The 19717-nt window shown below is 41.6% G+C and overlaps 1 protein-coding gene across 4 annotated transcripts; it reads right to left on the bottom strand.

Annotated features, from left to right (window-relative positions):
- Positions 1-1027: 1027 nt before the first annotated feature.
- Positions 1028-18955, bottom strand: mllt1a (MLLT1 super elongation complex subunit a). Of its 4 annotated transcripts, none has more exons than XM_068320233.1 (12): positions 18857-18955; positions 14005-14185; positions 13148-13230; positions 11563-11706; positions 10970-11092; positions 8467-9120; positions 7967-8057; positions 7710-7821; positions 7092-7191; positions 6870-6947; positions 6666-6737; positions 1028-6375 (listed from the first exon to the last, which is right to left on the bottom strand). In XM_068320233.1, exons 1-12 carry the CDS (start codon positions 18866-18868, stop codon positions 6247-6249), a joined length of 1779 nt encoding a protein of 592 aa, XP_068176334.1. In that variant the 5' UTR covers positions 18869-18955; the 3' UTR covers positions 1028-6246. The 4 variants fall into 4 exon arrangements, with proteins under 4 accessions (XP_068176334.1, XP_068176336.1, XP_068176335.1 ...); XM_068320235.1 differs by having other exon boundaries at positions 6879-6947; XM_068320234.1 differs by having other exon boundaries at positions 7967-8054.
- Positions 18956-19717: the final 762 nt, after the last annotated feature.

Below are 19717 nucleotides of genomic sequence, written 5' to 3'. Positions count from 1 at the left end.
GCTTTTTTTGGTTTGAAAACAAGTTCAATTTCCAATAAGTTCAATTAGTATAGCCTGAGAAAGGCTGAAGTAGGGTTTCCTCCAGGTGCTCTCCATCGCACTTACTTCCATCTTATCTCCAATCATTCTATGGGGGCATAGTCCTGCAGGCTAAGGTCAGAGGCGGGGTACACTCCAGGCGACAAGCCAGCTTATCGCTTGGTGACATATATATTATTTTTTCTGAATACTTTAGGATCTCAGATGTTGCAGAAACGTTGAAGTCATCAAAGTCAGTAGAATGAAGTTGGGTTTTCTCCAGGGGCTCTGGGTTCCCCACAATTAAAAGAAAAAGCCAGACCAAATGACGTCCATCGTATTTAAATTCATCTTCTGACTTCCTTGAGTGCAATTACTAGTGAGATGCCAAACACGAGGAATAATGGGTTTTAAATTGGTGCAGCTCAGGGTCCACAGCTCTGTTATCTCAGTGCAGAACTGCTACAGAGTGCATTATATTGTTCAGCCTCTGTCCCTGTCCCTCCCCATGGTGACATTTCCCCGATAGATGGTCAATGCATCACGAGCGTTACGGCCCAGCCTGGTGCTTGTCCTTTTAACCCCACCGTCTGCAGTGACCATGACTTGAACTTTACATGAACCCTTCCCACACAGCGGTCAAAGATCGGACACACAGGGACAACAGTACTTAATGACTTTATTAATATGATTTCAAATAAAAATGACATTAAAATAACGTTTGTCCTTGTTAACTTGCATCATGTAGCCACATGGTGGCAGTGTAATTCCAAGTTTTCATTTTCAAAAATACCCAATTGTTCTGCCATCCAGTTCATTTTATTCTCTCCATCATTTGCAGCATGGACCACATATATGGAACACATTTGGGACTCCATCCACCCCTTGATACCCCAGTACATTAAAAAAAACCTTTATAAATACAGGCAACCCTGTCCCCTTGTCAGACATTGACAACTACGGACACATCCCGTCTGCACATATATATACCCTCCCACCCTTCCCCCAATATGCTTTATACTTTTTTGCTTTTTTCCTGTAAAGATTCGAGCAGTAGATACTCTACCTTTGCTGAACTATACACTTGTCTTATAACAGGATGTCACACTGAAGTGCCTCCACTCCCCCAGATATCTTCACAGCGGAGTGGTTGGGACTGCAAGTTCTGAAAGTGATTTTTTCCAGTTTTTATTTTACTTTTCATTCATGTCTTGAATGGGACACAGACCGAAATTGTAAAGATTACGCAGGTTTCTATAAGGGCTACTGGTTTCAATTTTTTTCACTTTTGTTTTGGAGATGTTTCATTCCCTTTGACATGAGCCGCAGCACAAGATTTTACAATACCACCAGCCCCAGCTGCTGTTGCCATGGAGAACAAGCCAGTCAGAGGGATAAATCAAATTACAAATTCTATTCATCTGAACTTGGCCTCATACATCCTGGTGGTGGAAAGCATCCAAATGTGACCCAAAGAGTGTAACATGAATTGATGTCAAATTCAATGAACATTTTACGTTTTGGTGACGTAACCAAAGCTGATATTTTATAATGCAGATAATCATTTAAGCTGAAAATTTAATCAGAAGACTTAAATGCTTACCAAAGCTGTAGAAGTGCTTCAACTGTCATGATTCTGCCTTAACAAAAAATTAATTGCACTATTACATCTGAAGCACGGGATGACAAAAACAAAAAAAAAACCCCAAACAAATCAAAACTCAACCCTACTTTCCGTCTCGTTTCCTACGATGTGTTTCTTCAGGCTCAAGTTACAACAATAAAATAAATTTTTTGGGTACACTGAAATCAGAACCGGACATGACACAGAAAATAAACATTTTTTCACTCAACAATTCAGTTGCCTGAACCACAATGTGGACTCCTCCAGCCCCCGTTCTGCTGCGGTTATTCCAACTGGAAGCAAAAGGATGATACCAAAGTTTAACTCATCCAGAAAATATTTTCCAACACCTGTTTCTTGGTGTTCAGCTGTCATCAGAATCATGACTCACAAAAACAGAGGGAACATCCCCCATAACATTTTTCACCTAAAATAGATCCAATGGCCATGTTTGTGAATAATAGGAACAAATCATGCCAAAAACAAAGACAATTAAATAAGAAACAAACAAAAAAATTGGCAAAGAAAAAAAAAAGGTATTGCATGTAAATATTGTATAAAATCCTTAAAAATACAGTTTAGGTAACTACTTAAGTACTGAAGTCATCACAGCCAAAAGTGCAGAGGTCCATAAATAAAATATTGACTGTGGGCAGACAGCGGGGCTTCTCTCTCAGTCCCTTCATAACTTCCCTTTTCGACCATCACAACAACTGACTGAATGAGTTCCTGGGCTAGGGTCAAAGTTCATGAACTAGGACTTAAAAGTTCCCACATTGATGCACAGAGAAGTGGACAGGAAGGTTGGTTTTTAAATCTCTTCGATCGATGACAAACACGCTCGCAGATGCATAAAAGTCACTCACACAGTTTCAAAGTTCACTCTCAGTTATCATGGCCTGAAGTTCTGTTGACAGAGGCACACCTAGAAAAAAAAAAATGAGGGTGGGACGGGGAAGAAGTCAGGGCAGGAGGAGGCTACTGCAGGGCACATAAGGTGGCAAGGATCCTGGTTTATCGTCATTTTTTTTGTTCTTGTATTTTTTGACGTGTTTCCCGTGCTCAGACGGCGTTTACAGTAAGGACAGAGGGAGTGTGTTTGTCGCTGAGCCAGGCAGGCAACAGAAAAGGAGAGCAAAGTATTAAAGCTATTGAAGGGTCAGAATACAAACACTGACGGCAGGAAGAAAGACAGGAGGGGGAGGGAGGCAAGGAGGGAATCACTCATTGAAAGTCTGTAACACAGGGGCCTGTGTATGTGTGTGTGTGTGTGAGTGTGTGTGTGCGTGTGTGTATGTGTGTGGCCTGTATGGGCCACAGGAACTAACACACCAAGGGCCTGAATGAAGAAGCTTGTTGGCGATCTTGAACATCAGTCTTACAAAACTGGTTCGTGGCTCAGTTAACCAAAGGAGAAGTTTGTTGACATTTAACTGGTGTTCACATGCTACAAGTTCTAGTTATTGTCAGACAACCGATCTCAGTAAATCATACTTACACATGAACATAAAAAGAAAAAAAAAATCTTGCTCAATTTTCAAAATTTGATGAAGGAAAATCAAGATTCTTATGAAAAAAACAAAACAAATAAGGCATCAATAAGGTTTTGTGAAAAACTAAAGATGATCTCACGCGACAAAATATCTTACATGAGTCACTTTGTAAGACATTAAAATGAACAAATAATCAATAGAAATGATAAAAGTTCCTCATCAGCTAAAGGCACCACTTCAGTGCTTCATTGTTAACAGGGCAGACCCTGTCACAGAACTTTGCAGGCAGTGCAAAAAGGAGTACATAAAACAAATAATCACTGATAAATAAAAGTGAAAGTTTGGAGTAAGCGTGGTCTCCCTGATAAATAGTCATCAGGAATAGCAAATAATGCATTGAGTAAGGCTAGAGTTATTAAACTTACGAATGTAAGTGTTTTCTGCACGAGCGACGAGGCGACCCGACGTTAACCGACTTGCGTCACGCTGGAGGAGCGAGTCAGCCCTGCAGTTTGGGATTAAGCTAAATTTCCTCATCCACTGGTTGTGCTGCAAACATTTCCTAAATCTGTCAGTTTATAGGATGTACAGCCAAGTGAATTTAGCATCTGTTAAACATGTTTTGTGCTCATTATTACTAATCATTGACATGTTTTGATGAAAACCAAACTTCTCTTAAGCAGGTTAGCTGAGCCAGCTAAGGTGCAGCGATGCTCAGTGAGGCTGACCTGCCGGGGTTACGGTCATCTAAACAACTAATCTTGCTTTATGATGCAGACCCCTGGGAAACACATTTAAAGAGCATTTCTTTTAGCTTATTTTTTTTTGTCTACGCTCTTGCCAAATATCCCGGAAGGAAATGGTACACCAGGAGGAAGGGCTCCAAGAAGATTGACAACTATCCTCCAAAAAATAAAAAAGCGAGACACAACTGAAGGAACATCACTAGAACTAATGAATGAGTAGCTAACAAACGTCACCTGATGCTTCCTCTTTGAAGCAGTGAAGCTAATCTCAGAGAGAAGGACACACACATGACTGCCATGAGTTACAAAATGGCAACAGCCTATCAAGACACTGGGGGGCGACAAGCAAGGATGGAGGCCTTTTAAGACAATATTGGATATTCAGGCATTCCTTAGCAACGCTCGTTTCCTCAAAGGTTTTGGTGGTGGTGGGGCGTCCAATCTGTGTGATCATGGCTGACAGAGCGCCCTTCCCCTCCCCTCCCCACACACTGCAAGTCGCAGTAAAAGGCACTAGATTGAGGCTGTTGCTAGCTGTAGAGGAGTAAAAATGAGATACATTCATATCAAGGGTTATTTTAGTTGGAACTTGGGGAAAAAAATACACAAAATGCACTTGTAGAAAAATAAAATGTAAAACAAAAAGAAAGGGGAAAAAAAGCATGGCCCCAAATTTTTCCTGGTTTTTTTTTTTTTTTGATTCTGGGAGAGTATGGCTACTTTTTCACGACTTTTTTAGACCTCCTCCACCCGATCCACTGCTTTAGAAGGCGATTCAGGAGTGATCCTCTACTGCACTGGCCATGGGCAGTCGAGCCCTTTCATGCACACCAATATGGGAATACAGGGCGAGGGGGGTTAAAGAGAAAGGATGAAATTAGGGGAGGGGAGGGCTGTTGGTAGGAGGTCAAGGCTCAGCTTTCAGTGCGAAGAAGGTGACGGGAAACTCGACATGTTTTCAAATGTTCAGATGACAGAAACCTCATTCAAACCCAGTCGTGGACACACACACACACACACACACACACACACACACACACACACACACACACACACACACACACACACACACACACACACACACACACACACACACACACACACACACACACACACCTCAGTGTTTTCATGTACAGTGCTGACAGTAAGGACCAGTGAGATGAACATGCAGGATTCTGGGTACAGCATTAACTTGAACCTATGCCCAGCATTTAGCATTTGAGAGCTCTTATCGTTTAATAAATGGAATATAACACACTGTAATTTAGTTTAGCAGCTACAACATGAAAGTTCATTCATGTAAGGAATTTGTCCACAATTATAGATGCTTTCATTAAGACTTTTTTTTTTACATTGTTACAACAATGTTCATTCATTTCCTGGTTAAACACCAGCATCCATTTTTGCAGTGGGAGTTATAATTGTTGACAAATACATAAATAAAACATACCTGCTTATGACTACATTATAGCGTCTTATTTGTGAGTCATTAAATGTTCATATCGATCTTAAAATGCTAAATGTGGGACTTTAATGTTAGGTATCACCTGAATCTGGAATTGGCTGCAGTGTGTGAGTCTTTGTGTGTGTGCGTGTGTGTGTGTGTGTCTATGTGTGTGTGTGTGAAAGGAGAGAAGCCGGCTGTTGTTTGTGCTGGAGGTTCACAAACAAAGAGAAGTCAGTAACCACAACATTTCCTCTTAAACCTCAGCAGCCCTCGCATGCACTCACACACGCGCACAGTCAACACACACACACACACGCACTCACAGTCACACACACACGCACTCACAGTTACACACACACACGCACTCACAGTTACACACACACACACACACACACACGACTCGAGAGTGTGTCGGGAGAAAAATGAGCTCCAGCTGTCAGCAGGGGGAAGGGAACTGGAGTGCTCTGCTGAGAGTGTGTGTGTGTGTATGTATGTGTGCGCGTGGTGAAAGGGGTGGGGTGGGGGGTATTGGCTTTGCAAAGGCAGGAGCAATATGAGTGCAGGAGGGTGAGGGTGTGTGTGTGGGGCAGTGCATTCCATCGCTCTGCACGGGCTCCCAAAAATCGATGTGTAGTGAAAATCCTGACTGCAGATGGAGTTCCTCCTCTCCCACCTGCCGCTCCCCGCCTCCTCTTTCAGTTTCCTCCCCGGCGTCACCTGAAGGTGGTGTGTGTCTTCACGTGTGCTTGTGTTTGTTTGTGTGCGTGTGTTTTGTGTGGTCGTTGTTCAGTCAGGCCTTGCGAGACGGCGGCTGTGACAGTACTGCTCGTCTCCCCTGCTTCAAAAAAGAGGAGGCATGGTGGTGAGTCTACCTCTGCCGCAGCCAGCCGCTTTCCCCACACCAGTTCCTACTTCCTGTCACGTAGCCGTCGCCTCCAGGTAGCTCTGTAGTTTGCGGACGGTAGACTCGTCCAGTGAAAAGAGGTCAAAGTCAAAGGTGGTGTTGGTCACGTTGAAGTGGCCCGTCTCCTCGATCAGGTTGACGATCTGACGGGAGAGAAAAAGCAGCGGTTAATTATCGTTAGGTTGCGCTGCGAAGCCAGGCAGCCAATGGGGAGGCCTCGCCTTCCCTCGCTGCTGGTCTGATGGTGTCGAATAAAACACATTTGAACAACCATCAGTGGCAGTTTATAGCAGCATGATGTCTCCAGGCAGCCTGCAATCTGACTTTACTGCCTCATATTACTAATGTTATAATGTATAATGTATGAGATTCGCCACTTCCATGTTGTTTCTCTACATGAGAACCTGCATTGAGCAAAAAAACCAACACCCACCTGCTGCAGTACGTTACGCTCCCTCAAAGCCATCAGCCTGCGATGGAGATCCACCAGTTCTTCTGTGTAGGCCTGCAGAGAAGACGGTGGACGCAGTCAGGAGAGAGTACGACAGGCTCTTTTTTTTAAATCAAATTTAAATGAATAATGACTAAAAACAATGTTGTGTTGAGTGAAAGTTAAAGCATAAAAAGTTTGATTTACCCTTCCTACCTTGTCGTATCCCTTCTTCAACATCTTCTCGGAGCGAAACGTGGAATCCGGACTCTTTCTGCCGGAAACCTGCAGAAAACAGGAAGAGCAAAAGAGGGAAAAGAGAGAAATTAAAGCTCAGGGAAGTTCAAATTCACATATTATGGATGGAGGGGGGGGACTTGATAATAAGAATAACTAGGCTGTCAGGATAATGGGGTGGATGTGACTCACTTTGTTATTTGAAGAGTTGTGTTTCACTGGGGGAGGGGCGGGGTCTCGACTGGGGCTGTGCGAGCCGTCGCTGCTGTCACTTTCGCTGTCCAAGCTGAGTCTGATGAGGGGGACAAGGGGGGGGAGGTCAGAGTTCAATCACACACCGCCATTCCACTTCACATTACACTTGGATGGCATCAGATATATTGATTTATTGCTGCTGACGCAGAGCTGGTGATCAGGAATCGATTTATTTCACGTTTGACAGTAAAACATGAGCGCCCGCAACGGTTTAACGCACCTGACCTCTGTGCATCAGATTTTCATGTCAAGAGGCAATGGTGCAACACCTTATTTGGAATAATGTGAAAGTGAATTAATGTTGTCCCATTTAGAAAGTAAAAATTTTTTAAGTAGAATTGGTCTGCAAGTGAAATGCCACCCTATCAGATAACTGATACCAAAAATCAGATTCCAACAGAGAAACTCCTGAAATTCATTTTAACACGGCATGAATTTTCTAGCGCTGATTCTCCGTATCAAAAAAACAGTAAACTAAATTTAAAGGTAAACTCGTGCAATCAACTCACAGATTCTGACGAACGAACACAAAAGAGTAGATTCAGCGAGACTGACCGAGAATCGCGGTGCGAGGGGTTGGTCTTGATGGGCGTCCCCTCTTCTGAACTGCTATCATCATCATCCGACTCCTCTGACTGGATCTCCTCCACCATCGATCGAAGGGGGCCTGGAGGAGGAAGGAAGGAAGGTTCACAAAAACAGAAAGCTACCGATTTCAACCCGATTCAAAAAAAAAAAAGGGACAACCTTTAACACACCCAAATTACAAGTCAGACTCTGTGATACCACAAGGTGAATGGACGCTGCTGTACCTTGCCCCTGTTTCTGTCCGGGCTCAAAGTCCGAGTCGGAACTGGAGTCAGAGCTCGAACTAGAGTTGGAGGGACTTGATGGGGCCGACTGCTGCAAATCAGAAAACAGAAACAGAAAGGGCTGATGAGTTTGGGATGGACACATCAGGCCACTGTGCTGTTTTTGACTTTAGGAGAGTTTCAGCAACATGAGCACTGCAGAATTATCAATGAAAACCTTAGCTTGAAAAGGTGCTTTTCAAGCCAATAGGAGTGTTATAATAAGAGTGACATTTTCATGTCCACAGTCTTCAGGCTTTACTTTTATGCAGAACTGAAAGGAACAAGAAAGATACAGCATTTAGCATGTATGTGGTTAATCTATGAAGACACTCATCAAGCGGGATTCATGAATTAAACAATAAATAGATGGAAAAAAGCACATTTTCACCTACAAGTTTGGCGAATGCTTTGAAAAATTTGCGTGGTAAATGAATATCTTCCCTTTGCTGCCGACATACCTCTGACTTTGACGACGGTTCATCCTCTGAATTCGACTCTTCAGAATCTGGGAGTTTCTTGGGTTCTTTCGCCTCTGGTGTGTCATTCTTGCCCTTAGTCCAACGACCTTTTTCCTTGGGGGGCTTCTTCTCTGCATAGGGCTGGTTGGCTGCAGATGAGGACGACACTCGAGGAGACGTTCCTGTGAAGGTCCCGCTGCTTGGCCCCTTCGGCCCCTCTGAGCTGCCCTTCTTCTGCTTCTTTGTACTGGGTTTTGGGGACTCGACGTTGGAGGGCCGTTTCCCCGGGACTTTAGACTCTGTGGGCCCTCCCCCACCGCCTCCCCCTCCACCCCCGCCGCTACCAGCGCCCCCTCCTTTAGGAGACATACCCTCCATTTTTGACTCTTTCAGAGTGAGTTTGGGCTCCTTGAAGGCAGCCTTGGGTAGAACCTTCACGTCATCTTTCACTTTGATCTCCGACGGCTTTTTTGAAGAAGAGGACGACGAAGAGGAAGGATCGCGCCCACTTTTGCTACTCCCGTCTCGGTCGTTGTCCCCTTTCGATGTGGCTTTGCTCTCAGAGTCTTTTCTGGGTCGTTCACGGTGCTCCTTTGTCAGTTTGTGTGGTTTGGGTCCTTTACTGCTGCTACCACTTCCTTCTTTGCTGGGTTCCTGTGGAGAAAAATAAACATAGTAACTGACAAAGATCCTTTAACAGATCACAGCTGGACAAACACCCTCTCAGGGTCTGGACACTCTCATCTGTATTGTAATAAAACAACCATGTGCATATACCTGGTTAAAAATAAACAACAGCATTTCATTTCATGACAACCAGACTGATTTCACACCTATGCCAACAGCCCTGTGAGGTGCTACGTAGGCAGTTAAACATCACAGTATGCCAACGTATAGCTGAGTGTTTGGTAAACGTAAATTCTGAACCGGTGGAATTGGGTGTAAAATTGAGGCATAATCAAAGCTTTTACATCATGCAGTCTCTGCTGCATCCTTGCAAAATATTTCATTTACAACCACAAATGTCTATGTTGTGGTGGCACTCAAATAAAAGCAAGGGGATCATCAAAGTCAAGGATGATTCAGTCAGTGCTACTCAACATAAATTTGTGGGTCAACATTTTCTGTTACCTCTGAACAAAAGCAGATCGAAAATTAAAACAACTGACAGCATCTCTGTGATGTTTTTCGCATCTCAACCACCAAACTGACTCCAGACCAGCCATCCTTCAGTCCAAAGCGCAGCATCACTGCTCCCTCGAAGAGCAACGCTGTTCGCGTTACATGAGTTAAAAATATAATATTCATATGTTGACAAGCCCAAATACTTAATAATTTTAGTCCAATTTTTTCTAATGAATGTTTTTGTGTTAATAATACCAATAACTTATTTGCATAATGTAAATATACTCTCTTGACCCTTCATATTCCTTGTTTATTCAGGGCTGTAAAGGCAATCTTCATTCTGTCCAAGAACCAGAAACTGCTATTTTGAGAATGTGCTGTTAACTCCTTTTTTCAATGAAATAAATGAAAATCCATCAATGGAAAGTTCCTCTGGAGGCAGTTTTATATTTTATATCCACAGGAGTGGTTTTTAACATAGCTCTTTGGAACAGAGGAGCAAGCAAAGAATGGTGTTTCTACACTATTCGTTTACTTATTGGCCAGCAATTTATAACAGTTTTGACAGTTGATATGTACACAGGTGCCGACATCATAGTCAGTACTTAGGCTCGATACACACTGGAAGACCAGGGGAGTGGTTGCATGTTAAGCGCTTTGCACTTGAGGTCACTTTTCCTGAAGTCAGCAGAATGACACGGACAGATGAATCCAAGTATTCCATCTGCCCACAGCCAGTGCTCAACATGTCTACTTGTGTCACAACAAAAATATGGACAAAAGAATATATGTTTCTATGTCAATGAAAGGAAAACTCAGCATATAGGATAAGCGGGGATTTGCCATAAACATAACTTGAATGTAAACAAGAATTTAGCGCAGCAGTGTAAAAATCACCAGGAAACAAAAACGGCCAGAGCTCTAACCTTCATCCATCACACACACACACACATCAATCATTACAACCAGAACAACGACAAAGAAGGAACGGGTGTGCACGACACATGCATTACTCTACTAAAAAAAAATAATCTAAAAACTACAAATGACGCTGTGTCATGTCATTTCAGTGAAGCAGTGTTACACTGGTACGAGAGAGGTTGATACCAAAACAGTGGCAACGATGGAAAAATGAACAGGAGCTGTTTCCTGTTTTTCTCTTGATCCCCTATCCCAGCTGAGTGACACTGTATAAATGCATATGGACACTTAGAAAAAAGCTGACATGGCCAGAGAAAGCCCTGATTTAATGAGTTTTGTTAGGAAGCAGATCAAAGCACGTCAAACTGAAAATGGCTGAAATGATGAATGAAGTTGGAACCCAACAGTGAGGATGAGGTAGCTCAGATGGCATATTTTTGTTGGCAAATTAACCAACCTTTGATACATGAGAGGTTTTTGTCTTCTTGGGATCTGAAAAGGCAGACAGTGGGATGGAGGGCAGCATCGGGTAGTCTGGACTGGGCTTCACAGCTTCAGCCCCTTCTGGAACCACCAAAACCTGAAAATAGAAGCAAAAGATAAACCAACTCGGAAGCAAAGCTTCAATCGCTTTAACTCTTTATTAACAAACTACATGTTTATAGCAATAAAAGACAACATCATTTTAGTAAAATGTCACTATTCATTAGCACAATTATTCTTTGACTTTAGAAACATCACGCATCAAATGTTTATTAAACTTTAAAAACAACAAAAACTAGATTTATGCAAAGCGTGACAAAGGATGGCTGAAATGAAAGACTCCGAGAGAGTCCACGGTGCAATAAGTCAAAACCAACTGAAAACAACCTGGGCTAATCTTTGGATTTGGGATAAATTTGGTAACTATGGTGATGTGCTTTTCTCACAAAATTAACCATGAGGTGTTATAAATTCAATTTAGTTTTAATTCCGAGCATCGTGTGCTATTTGCTGCTACAGCTACTCGTTGGATTGCCTTCCATCCAGTCAAGACCAGTCAAGCCTCACCCCTCCAGCTTTGATTAGCTTTCTCCTGAATTCTTTGGTGGGGTTGTTGAAGGTGAGCTTCTCACAGCGTAGGTGGTTGACTGGTGGGTTGCCTTCCAAGTTAAGGAACAGGTCATAGTTGAAAAACACCTTTTTTGGCTCCTCCTGAAGGAAGAACAAAAGGATACAGACTGTTAAACTCTCCGGTAACGGCATCTGCTCAAGTACTTTGTGTTTGTCTATCTGTATTCCTAGAGCCACCTTCTAAAACGTAAACATTTCAAAAGTTAAGATATAGGCTGAATGAATGAACTATCACCCCGAAAGTCAATAAAACAGACAGACATAGTCGGAGCCGACACACTGATAAGAAAGAAATGACATTCCTGAAAGAACTGTAGAGAATTGGACAATTACAGCTGAGGAACACATTCTTTTGACGATATTAAAAAGAACTGGCCTCTTGGAAATGCAGATGATATAGAAAGACCTGATGTTCGTCATTCCTTTTGCTGTTATGTAAATATTTTCTTCATGTTATTGACAGATTTGTCCATTGGACCCAAGTGAATTACACATAATAGGAGGAAGTGACATTTTTTAGTGGAGCCATCAAGTATAATATGATAAGGAACAGCGGGAGCTGATGGTACACTAATGCACACATTACCTCTTAAAGATCTGCCTTATCTTGTGATGAGACTTAAGTGGTTCTTTCTTTCATTATTCATTAAAACGGTTGATGGAGGCTCAAAGGTTCCAGTAAGATTCTGTGTTCTTTTTAATTCCATCGCTTCAAGAGAGACATGACTTCTTATCAAGTAATGCTTCGGTAGCATAATCTGGCATTTTGATTGGATGAGAGAGGAGGGTGAGTAAGAAAAGCTACCTGAAAGGAATCCATTATAAAAAAATGTCAAATATAACTCAATAAAACAGATTAAAAAAACAGTCAAAGCATCACTGTGTTAAGCTAAAACAATATACATGCACTGAGATAACAGGGTTATTCTTTGATTTCTATGCCAAAAGAAGAGCTGCATCTTTTGCCAAGGTTAAGGGATTAAGACGGTAAACCTGATTAGATTCCTACTGGAAAAACCTGACTTCCACCCAGTAACCCTGCTGCATCTGCACACCTATTATCAATTTACATTAAACAAACAGACATTAATACTAGAAAATAAAAGCTTCTGTCGCAGCCTGACTTCTTTCCTTTTTTTGACCTTTTCAAAACATGAAATTAGATTGGTAGTACATAGAGCGCACACCTCTGCCAAGGCCAAACATGACTGTTTATCTCGTCTGACCCATCTGATTTCCTTGTGCTTTTGTGGAAATCATCAAGTAAGCTTTTGCAAGGCAATAGAAAGTGTTGAAAACCTGCACTTCTAGCAAATTAACAGTAAGTGGAAAAAGACACTTTAGATTCCTCTTTTATTCTAGATCCACACCATAATGATGTTTTAATCAAACTGGAATGTTTTGTGTGAAGCCACCCTGTAATCCGTCAAAAACAGACCAACCAACCAACCAACAGGCGGAAAGAAAACCTCTTCTGTGGAGGTTATGGGCCCAGAGTTTATCTGTTCCCAGCTGATCTCACCTTGTTCTTGAAGTAAACCTCAATAGGCATGAGGAAGCCTGCGTAGCCCGACTCCTCCACTTTGTACGGCGGCTCCTTGCATACTGCAAGACACAGACGATCATTTCATTGATACTACTCTAATCAAAAGAACGACATGCCACCCACTGAGGCAAAACATCTGAAAATGATTACAACATATGTTTCTGATAGCTTATAATCTACATATTTTTATCGCAGAATAAAAAGACCACTTGTATGTTATTTTGGAAAAATGCTTATATTTCTAGTTTTTACGAAGAACTCCAGCTAATGAACATATGGCCCTTTCCTTATGTCACAATCTCATTTATGTAAAATGCATTGTGTTCTTTAGTGGAACAGTACAGGGTTGATATCTTTCATTTGTGAAGTGAACATTTAAAGATTTTTTTACTTTATAAATAAATATTTAAAATTTTCCCTGAGAGTCCTTTGAATCAGTTTGGTCTGAAAAAACTGCTGCTGGCCCAAGAGCAACTGGATTAGAGAGGATCACACTTTAAAAATAAAACGTATGTACGAAGACAACCCATCATAAAGAAGCAGGACATCTGTAAAGATCCGGAAAAGTGAGTGCATCTTAAATATTCAGGTTGTTAACCTCTATATTCCTCTATAATGGAATTCAGCATTCTCTTCCATTTCTTTCTGTTTTCATGATTTTCCGTCAGGTCAAATTAGTTTCTATCCTCGTGTGTTTTGTTCTTGAATTCTTTAATGCACTTTATTACCTTTGGTGTATGAGATCGACAGTGTAAAAATGAATTTGCCTTGCGCTGCAGAGAGTGAGGATATGTATTGAGTTATTATTAACAACCCCCCCACCATCCTTTTACCTCTCTTGGGTTTGGGGAAGCTCTCGTGAAGGCGGAAGACGACCTTCTCTACAAAGTGCTGGATGTCGGCAGTTTCTGGCCCTCGGACAAACACCATCCAGTCATGGGTGAAGCCTTCGGATGTCGCTTTTTTCCTCAGCTGGGCTCTGTGGCCCAACTCCAGTTTCACCTGCACTGTGCACTGAAAAGAGGCACAACCAAACCAAAGTCACACACATTACGATGATTTTGCCTGAATATGTGTTGGAACGTGTGTGAGTTTAAAGGGTATTACAACATGAATCACAAGGGCAGAATGTGAAGAAAAAGATTTATCGAGATTAAAAAACTGATGTTGTTGAATGGAAACATTTTTCATCTCTTATCTATGCTTTTACATGTTTTGGTGAGCAGAGCGAGGTCAAACAAAAGGTGAGTTTTTTTTCTTCTGCTGCTGACATTTTAAAATGAATGTGGGTTTTCTAACGATATAATCGTTTAAATGCAACTTCTGAGATTCTCATTCCATCTATGCTCATATAACCTACAGGAGACACATATCATGATGTGTTCTAACCCTTCATATCACAACAAGATATATGAATTTATTCTACACGCAGCCACCAGTGAATATAAACATTAAACATGTGCTTAAGCCACCTTCTACAATGTGAGACTTCTCCAAACTTGCAAGAGAACATTTTTGGATATTAGAATGTTGCTCAAAAAAAAAAAAAAAAGTAAAAAAGAGCTTGACAGTTATTGTTCGTCAAAGCATGTGCACATATTTCGCATTTTGCAAAGGCCATAGGACAAACAGCACGAATGAAAAGAAACTGACAGGATTTTGACAATAACAACCTTTGCACTTTCAGTGCCCAGGTTTGAATTATCACCAGTTTCATCTCAGGGGAAAATGCAGTGAACATTGGTACTATTTCTATAAAAGAAACAATCAAGTAAAATAATAATTAACAGCCCTGTATTCAGATCTCACATCTTAGTCCTGTGCAGTTTTAAAGAGACTGCAGCACCTTGTAAGGAAAGGTAATGGTGAAATAAACCCAATTGGTCATTATTCATTGGTTCCTGATTCCGCCACGAACAAAACCCTTGAATCCCTACCTTACGTGAGTGAAGGCTGAACACTTGGCCTGGATACAAAGCTGGACTGGTGTAGGGATGCTCCCTGGTGAATGCTAGTGATTAGCTGTCTGAGCTGACTGATTTCAAAAGGTTTGTCCAGACGAGGGGCACATTGTTAGGCTACCTCTATCTCTCTAACAAGAAAAATGACAGCGACGGGACGAACAAATGACACTGAACTGGTGGAGATGGAGGTGAGGACGCGATGTGGATGGAGCACAGGAGGGAAAGAGGTGTGGGTGGGGGACAAAACAGCATTTTATGTCCAGAGAAGGACTGAAGAATGTGGGGATTTGTCCCTGAGAGAGAGCAGCTCGTGAGCGAGGACTGAGTGGAGGGATTAGAGGGGACAGGATTGAGATGAGCTGGTCTGGCACTCTCTGGCTCTCTTTTACACAGACACCCCCCCCCCACACACACACACACACACACATACACACAGACACACACACACACCTCTCCTGCCTGGCACTCTGCCCAGCCATTCTGTGGCAGTAATGCCCTTAAACTCCAGACTCCACCACACCCACACCGAGCAGTCGTGGAGTCCATCCAATTATCCACAACCCCCTCCCCATGACGACTCCACAAAATCAGGAATGTGATAAGAGCAACACAAGAATCAGGCAGATAATGAGCCAGAGCACAAGACCGTGACAATTAGAAATCAAAGGGAACAATCAAATCAAAGTATAGAGTAAAAATAAGAGGACACTTCTCTCAATAATTAAAAAAATTAACAGCCCAGATAATTATTTAATAGGTTGATTAACATTTAATCAGGTTTTATTTTTAATGACATATCTTTACAGGTTTCTGTTTTTCACCTGTAAAGATTTGCTGCTTTTCTTTTGAGCACCAAGCGTAAAATGTTTGGGGTTTGGATTATTAATTGGACAATGAAACGTCAATCTGCGATCTGGATTATCATACTTTTAATTTTCAAAATCTTTGACATCTTCAAGAAGAAATGATTAGACAGTCAAAGAAAATACATGGTGGATCAATAGTTCAAATAATCATTAGTTATAAGAAGAAAGGAAATACTAGAGCTTCCAGTGATAGATCTTTCTCTGTTGTTTTTAAAAAAAATTCTCTATTAAATTATTTGTTTGAAGATAGTTAAAATGTGGAGTATACTTTCACTTCTGGATATTTTCTAAACAACAGTCCAAATTGCAAATACAGTAGATTGAAATTACAGTCCCATAACAGAAAAGGAGCAAAACCTTTAAGGAGGCATTTCAAGAACAATGCCATGACTGGTGTAATAACAGAACTATGTCGACACACATACATACATACATACATACATACATACATTGGTATGAACTGAACTATGTCAATCTGAATGAAAATGAGATGAGCATTCCAATTATGCTTCTGGTTCTATGCTTCCAAGTGTCAGAAAATGAAGAGCCCAAGAGGCAAGAATAGACACAGCGATAGAGCTGAATATTAATTAAACTGTCACACTACCTGATAACACAAAAAACCAAGGGACCTGCATCCTGGAAAATGTTGTTTATTTTTAGTATTAGGTGGACAAAATGACTCATGCCAACATGTTTAATGGGTTAGCCTCTATTACCTGAACACAGAGGATACAAAACCAAACAATAAAAAGCTACCGACGCTGACATGGTTCATGCAGGATTTCTGATTCCATTAGATTCCACTCTCTCCCTCTCTGTGACACACAATCTGACTCAATTGAGGGAATAAGAGGAAACACAAATTTTGTCAGACTCACTGGCTCCCATAAAAACAATGAACTCCCAGCTGACATGTAAATAACACCCTTCATGTTAACCTCTGAAACTTGATGAAAGATTAAACTGAAACACATGACAGTTTCTACATTTTGCAAAGCCAAAACTTCCAGCTAAATCCTTCACGCCAACCTTAAATCTGTAAGATAACGGGCAATCCTGGACAGCCATGGCAGGATAAAAAAATAACCAATCTGTAGCCCCCGAGGAAAACAAGAAGGGTTGGGGTGGAAGGGAGGTGGCAGTAATGATCTTCTAATTTGCATACAGACATGACCATACTCCACTGTCCACCAGGAAGTAGTGCTACTCATCAAGCTGTCATGTAATATAATGTGCATTGAATGTATTCAAGCACAACTTGCGCATAGTGAACCTGACTCCCTTTTGCATCTGTTGATTTACTAAAGGTTTATGAAGTCTTTATGCAATACTGATAAGCACAAGATTCATTCATGTAATTAATTTGACTGACCATATCATGTTAATGAATATCAGTTTTACAAAATACATTTGACTGCCTTGTACAAAGTACTACTGTTCAAAACTACAGCCTGCAACAAGACCATGAATCTAACGAACACTTCTCCAAAGCAGCTTTAACAAGAATCCACCTTTGACAACTGCAGCTTTAATTGCAAGGTTGCTGAACTTGAAAGTATAATTCTCAGCTATGTGTGCCTATAAACTGGCAACCGAGGACATAACTAAGCAAGAATGAAAACTTAAAGGTAAATATTTCTCAAGTAATACAGTAAGATTACAACAGAAGTACAACTAAACTATGCCTTTAACTTGTAGAGGAGGACTTCTTCTAGATAAACACATAATTCTAGTTAAAACTTCAAAAGAGGCCACTGCAGAATGTGGATTAGCTCCAAGAAAGTGGTTGAGCCACTTTCCATGGGTGTGTGTGTGTGTGTGTGTGTGTGTGTGTGTGTGTGTGTGTGTGTGTATGTGTGTCTGTGTGTGTGTATGTGTGTGTGGCCTACACATCTGAATATAGTCCGAGATAGCCTCCGGCATTTAAAGTAGCCCACTTTGAAATAATATCCCCATTACTGAAAAAATGGAAGTTCCTTTACACATTTTCCTGCTTTGCTCTCAATAAATGACTCTTTAGAGTGACAATTTAAGTGTGCAAATTTACACATATATTTGTATTAGCATTTGAACACTTCATCTTGCAGTGTAAAAGCGTTAACACAATGATTCTTGGAATCATTCTCTTGGTTTATGTCCTTCTTGAAGACCACCCAATGCATGGGTGATCATCATGATTGGATTAAAGTTTAACATTCGCAGCAGAGCTTCTCCACATCCTGCAAGCATTTTCAACTACAGCCAATAAGGCTACGTGCGCGTTAAATATTAACCAACTATTTGCAAATAACGGAAAGATATAAAAGAAGTTGTGCGGTCGTTGTCGCGTTTTGTTAGCCTTGCATGTGAGCTTCCAAGACCGCCGGCAGTGGAGACACCACCCCGCCTCCCCAGCCCAACCTGGGGAGGGCAAATCTTTCCCCCGGCGCCTCGTAGCGGCTCCTTAGCCTTTAGCCAACGGACGACTCTCCCGGTCGGTGGACTAGCTTAGCTTAGCTACACAAAACCTCGACTCAAATTGGACTTCATGGCGTCCAACAATGTGCATATGCGTTTTAAACAGCACAGAGAGGAATAAACGCCATGTGTTCATCTCTTTGTGTGGCTGCTTGTGGCTACAGCTATGAATGGTGGGGTAGAATGGAGCTAGCTAACGGTAAATACCGATGTATGAGTGCCCAGCTAGCATAGCTCCAGAGCCAAACAACTACGAGTTCATTAGCAGCAAGAGCATTTTTTTTCTTCTGGCTAGCAGAAAAGAGGATTCATTCCTGCTTTTGCCAGCGGACATCCCGCTTGCGTATCCCCCGTGAAAGTTCACATTCCACAAGGAGAGACAAAAGCCACTGTACCTGGTTCTCCATGTTTCTCTGGCCTCAGTGATTGTTGTATTTATTTACAGCGGCGTTTGTGGAGCGTCTCCCCAGCCTCTCCTCCTCATTGTGTGTCAATCCAGCCCAGAAGCGGAAGGTAGACGGTTCCCCTCCCCTTCCAGACGGCTGCTGGCAGGCGACCAAAACAGAAAGCTCCCTCAGCCAATAGGGAGGCCTGAAATTTAACCACTCTTAAATGGACCAATAAGAAAGGGAAAGAGGCGGGATATCCTCAGAGCCGCAAATACAATTAAAGCATTTTCTGATAGTTTTCTCGAGTGACAGCATGCTTGTCCCAATGGCTACACCTCTGTTTCAATTATAAACACACATGATGATAATTGATAAATCGGGGCTTGACTGGGTGGTTGTCATTCCTATGGCAGCCAGCCTGGTAAACCTCTAACCCTAAATATTTAAACCAGACTTGTGTCTCGCTCTTGCAAGTGAAGAAGCGTCATAATATCAATTAACAAAATATATGCTGAAATTCACCACGGAAAATTCCAAAATAATTCCGATTATTAACAGAATTATTGTTGATTTCAAAGAAAATCATTTAAAAAAATGCTGGGTCCACCTTCTTCTTTGAACCTGCATCAAAATTCAATTCTTTTTTATGCTTTCTTCTTATTCGAGGCAGGACTGGTTTCCCTTATCGCCACTATGGTTGAAATCAAACACTTTAATATTAGTTTGATGACTAACAAACAGACAAAAATATACTTTTCTTGTCCTGAACAGCAATAAATGACAGTGTTTAGTAATTACTTTGCATCTCAATACCAATTGGGTGGTAGATCAATCTAATGAATCTACAGGTAGTGGTTGAAACATGCT

The sequence above is a fragment of the Antennarius striatus genome, chromosome 7 (assembly GCF_040054535.1).
Source record: "Antennarius striatus isolate MH-2024 chromosome 7, ASM4005453v1, whole genome shotgun sequence".
Taxonomy (NCBI): domain Eukaryota; kingdom Metazoa; phylum Chordata; class Actinopteri; order Lophiiformes; family Antennariidae; genus Antennarius; species Antennarius striatus.
The sequence above is the reverse complement of the archived record's forward strand: the minus strand, read 5'-3'. Positions and strand labels throughout refer to the sequence as shown.

What these genes read in the sequence shown, in the direction of transcription:
- mllt1a (XM_068320233.1), bottom strand. An exon ending in AACCGTCGTCAAAGTCAGAG is followed by an intron (nt 8,058 to 8,466) that starts GTATGTCGGCAG and finishes TCTGATTTGCAG; the next exon opens with CAGTCGGCCCCATCAAGTCC. An exon ending in GATACGACAAGGTAGGAAGG is followed by an intron (nt 6,738 to 6,869) that starts GTAAATCAAACT and finishes TCTTCTCTGCAG; the next exon opens with GCCTACACAGAAGAACTGGT.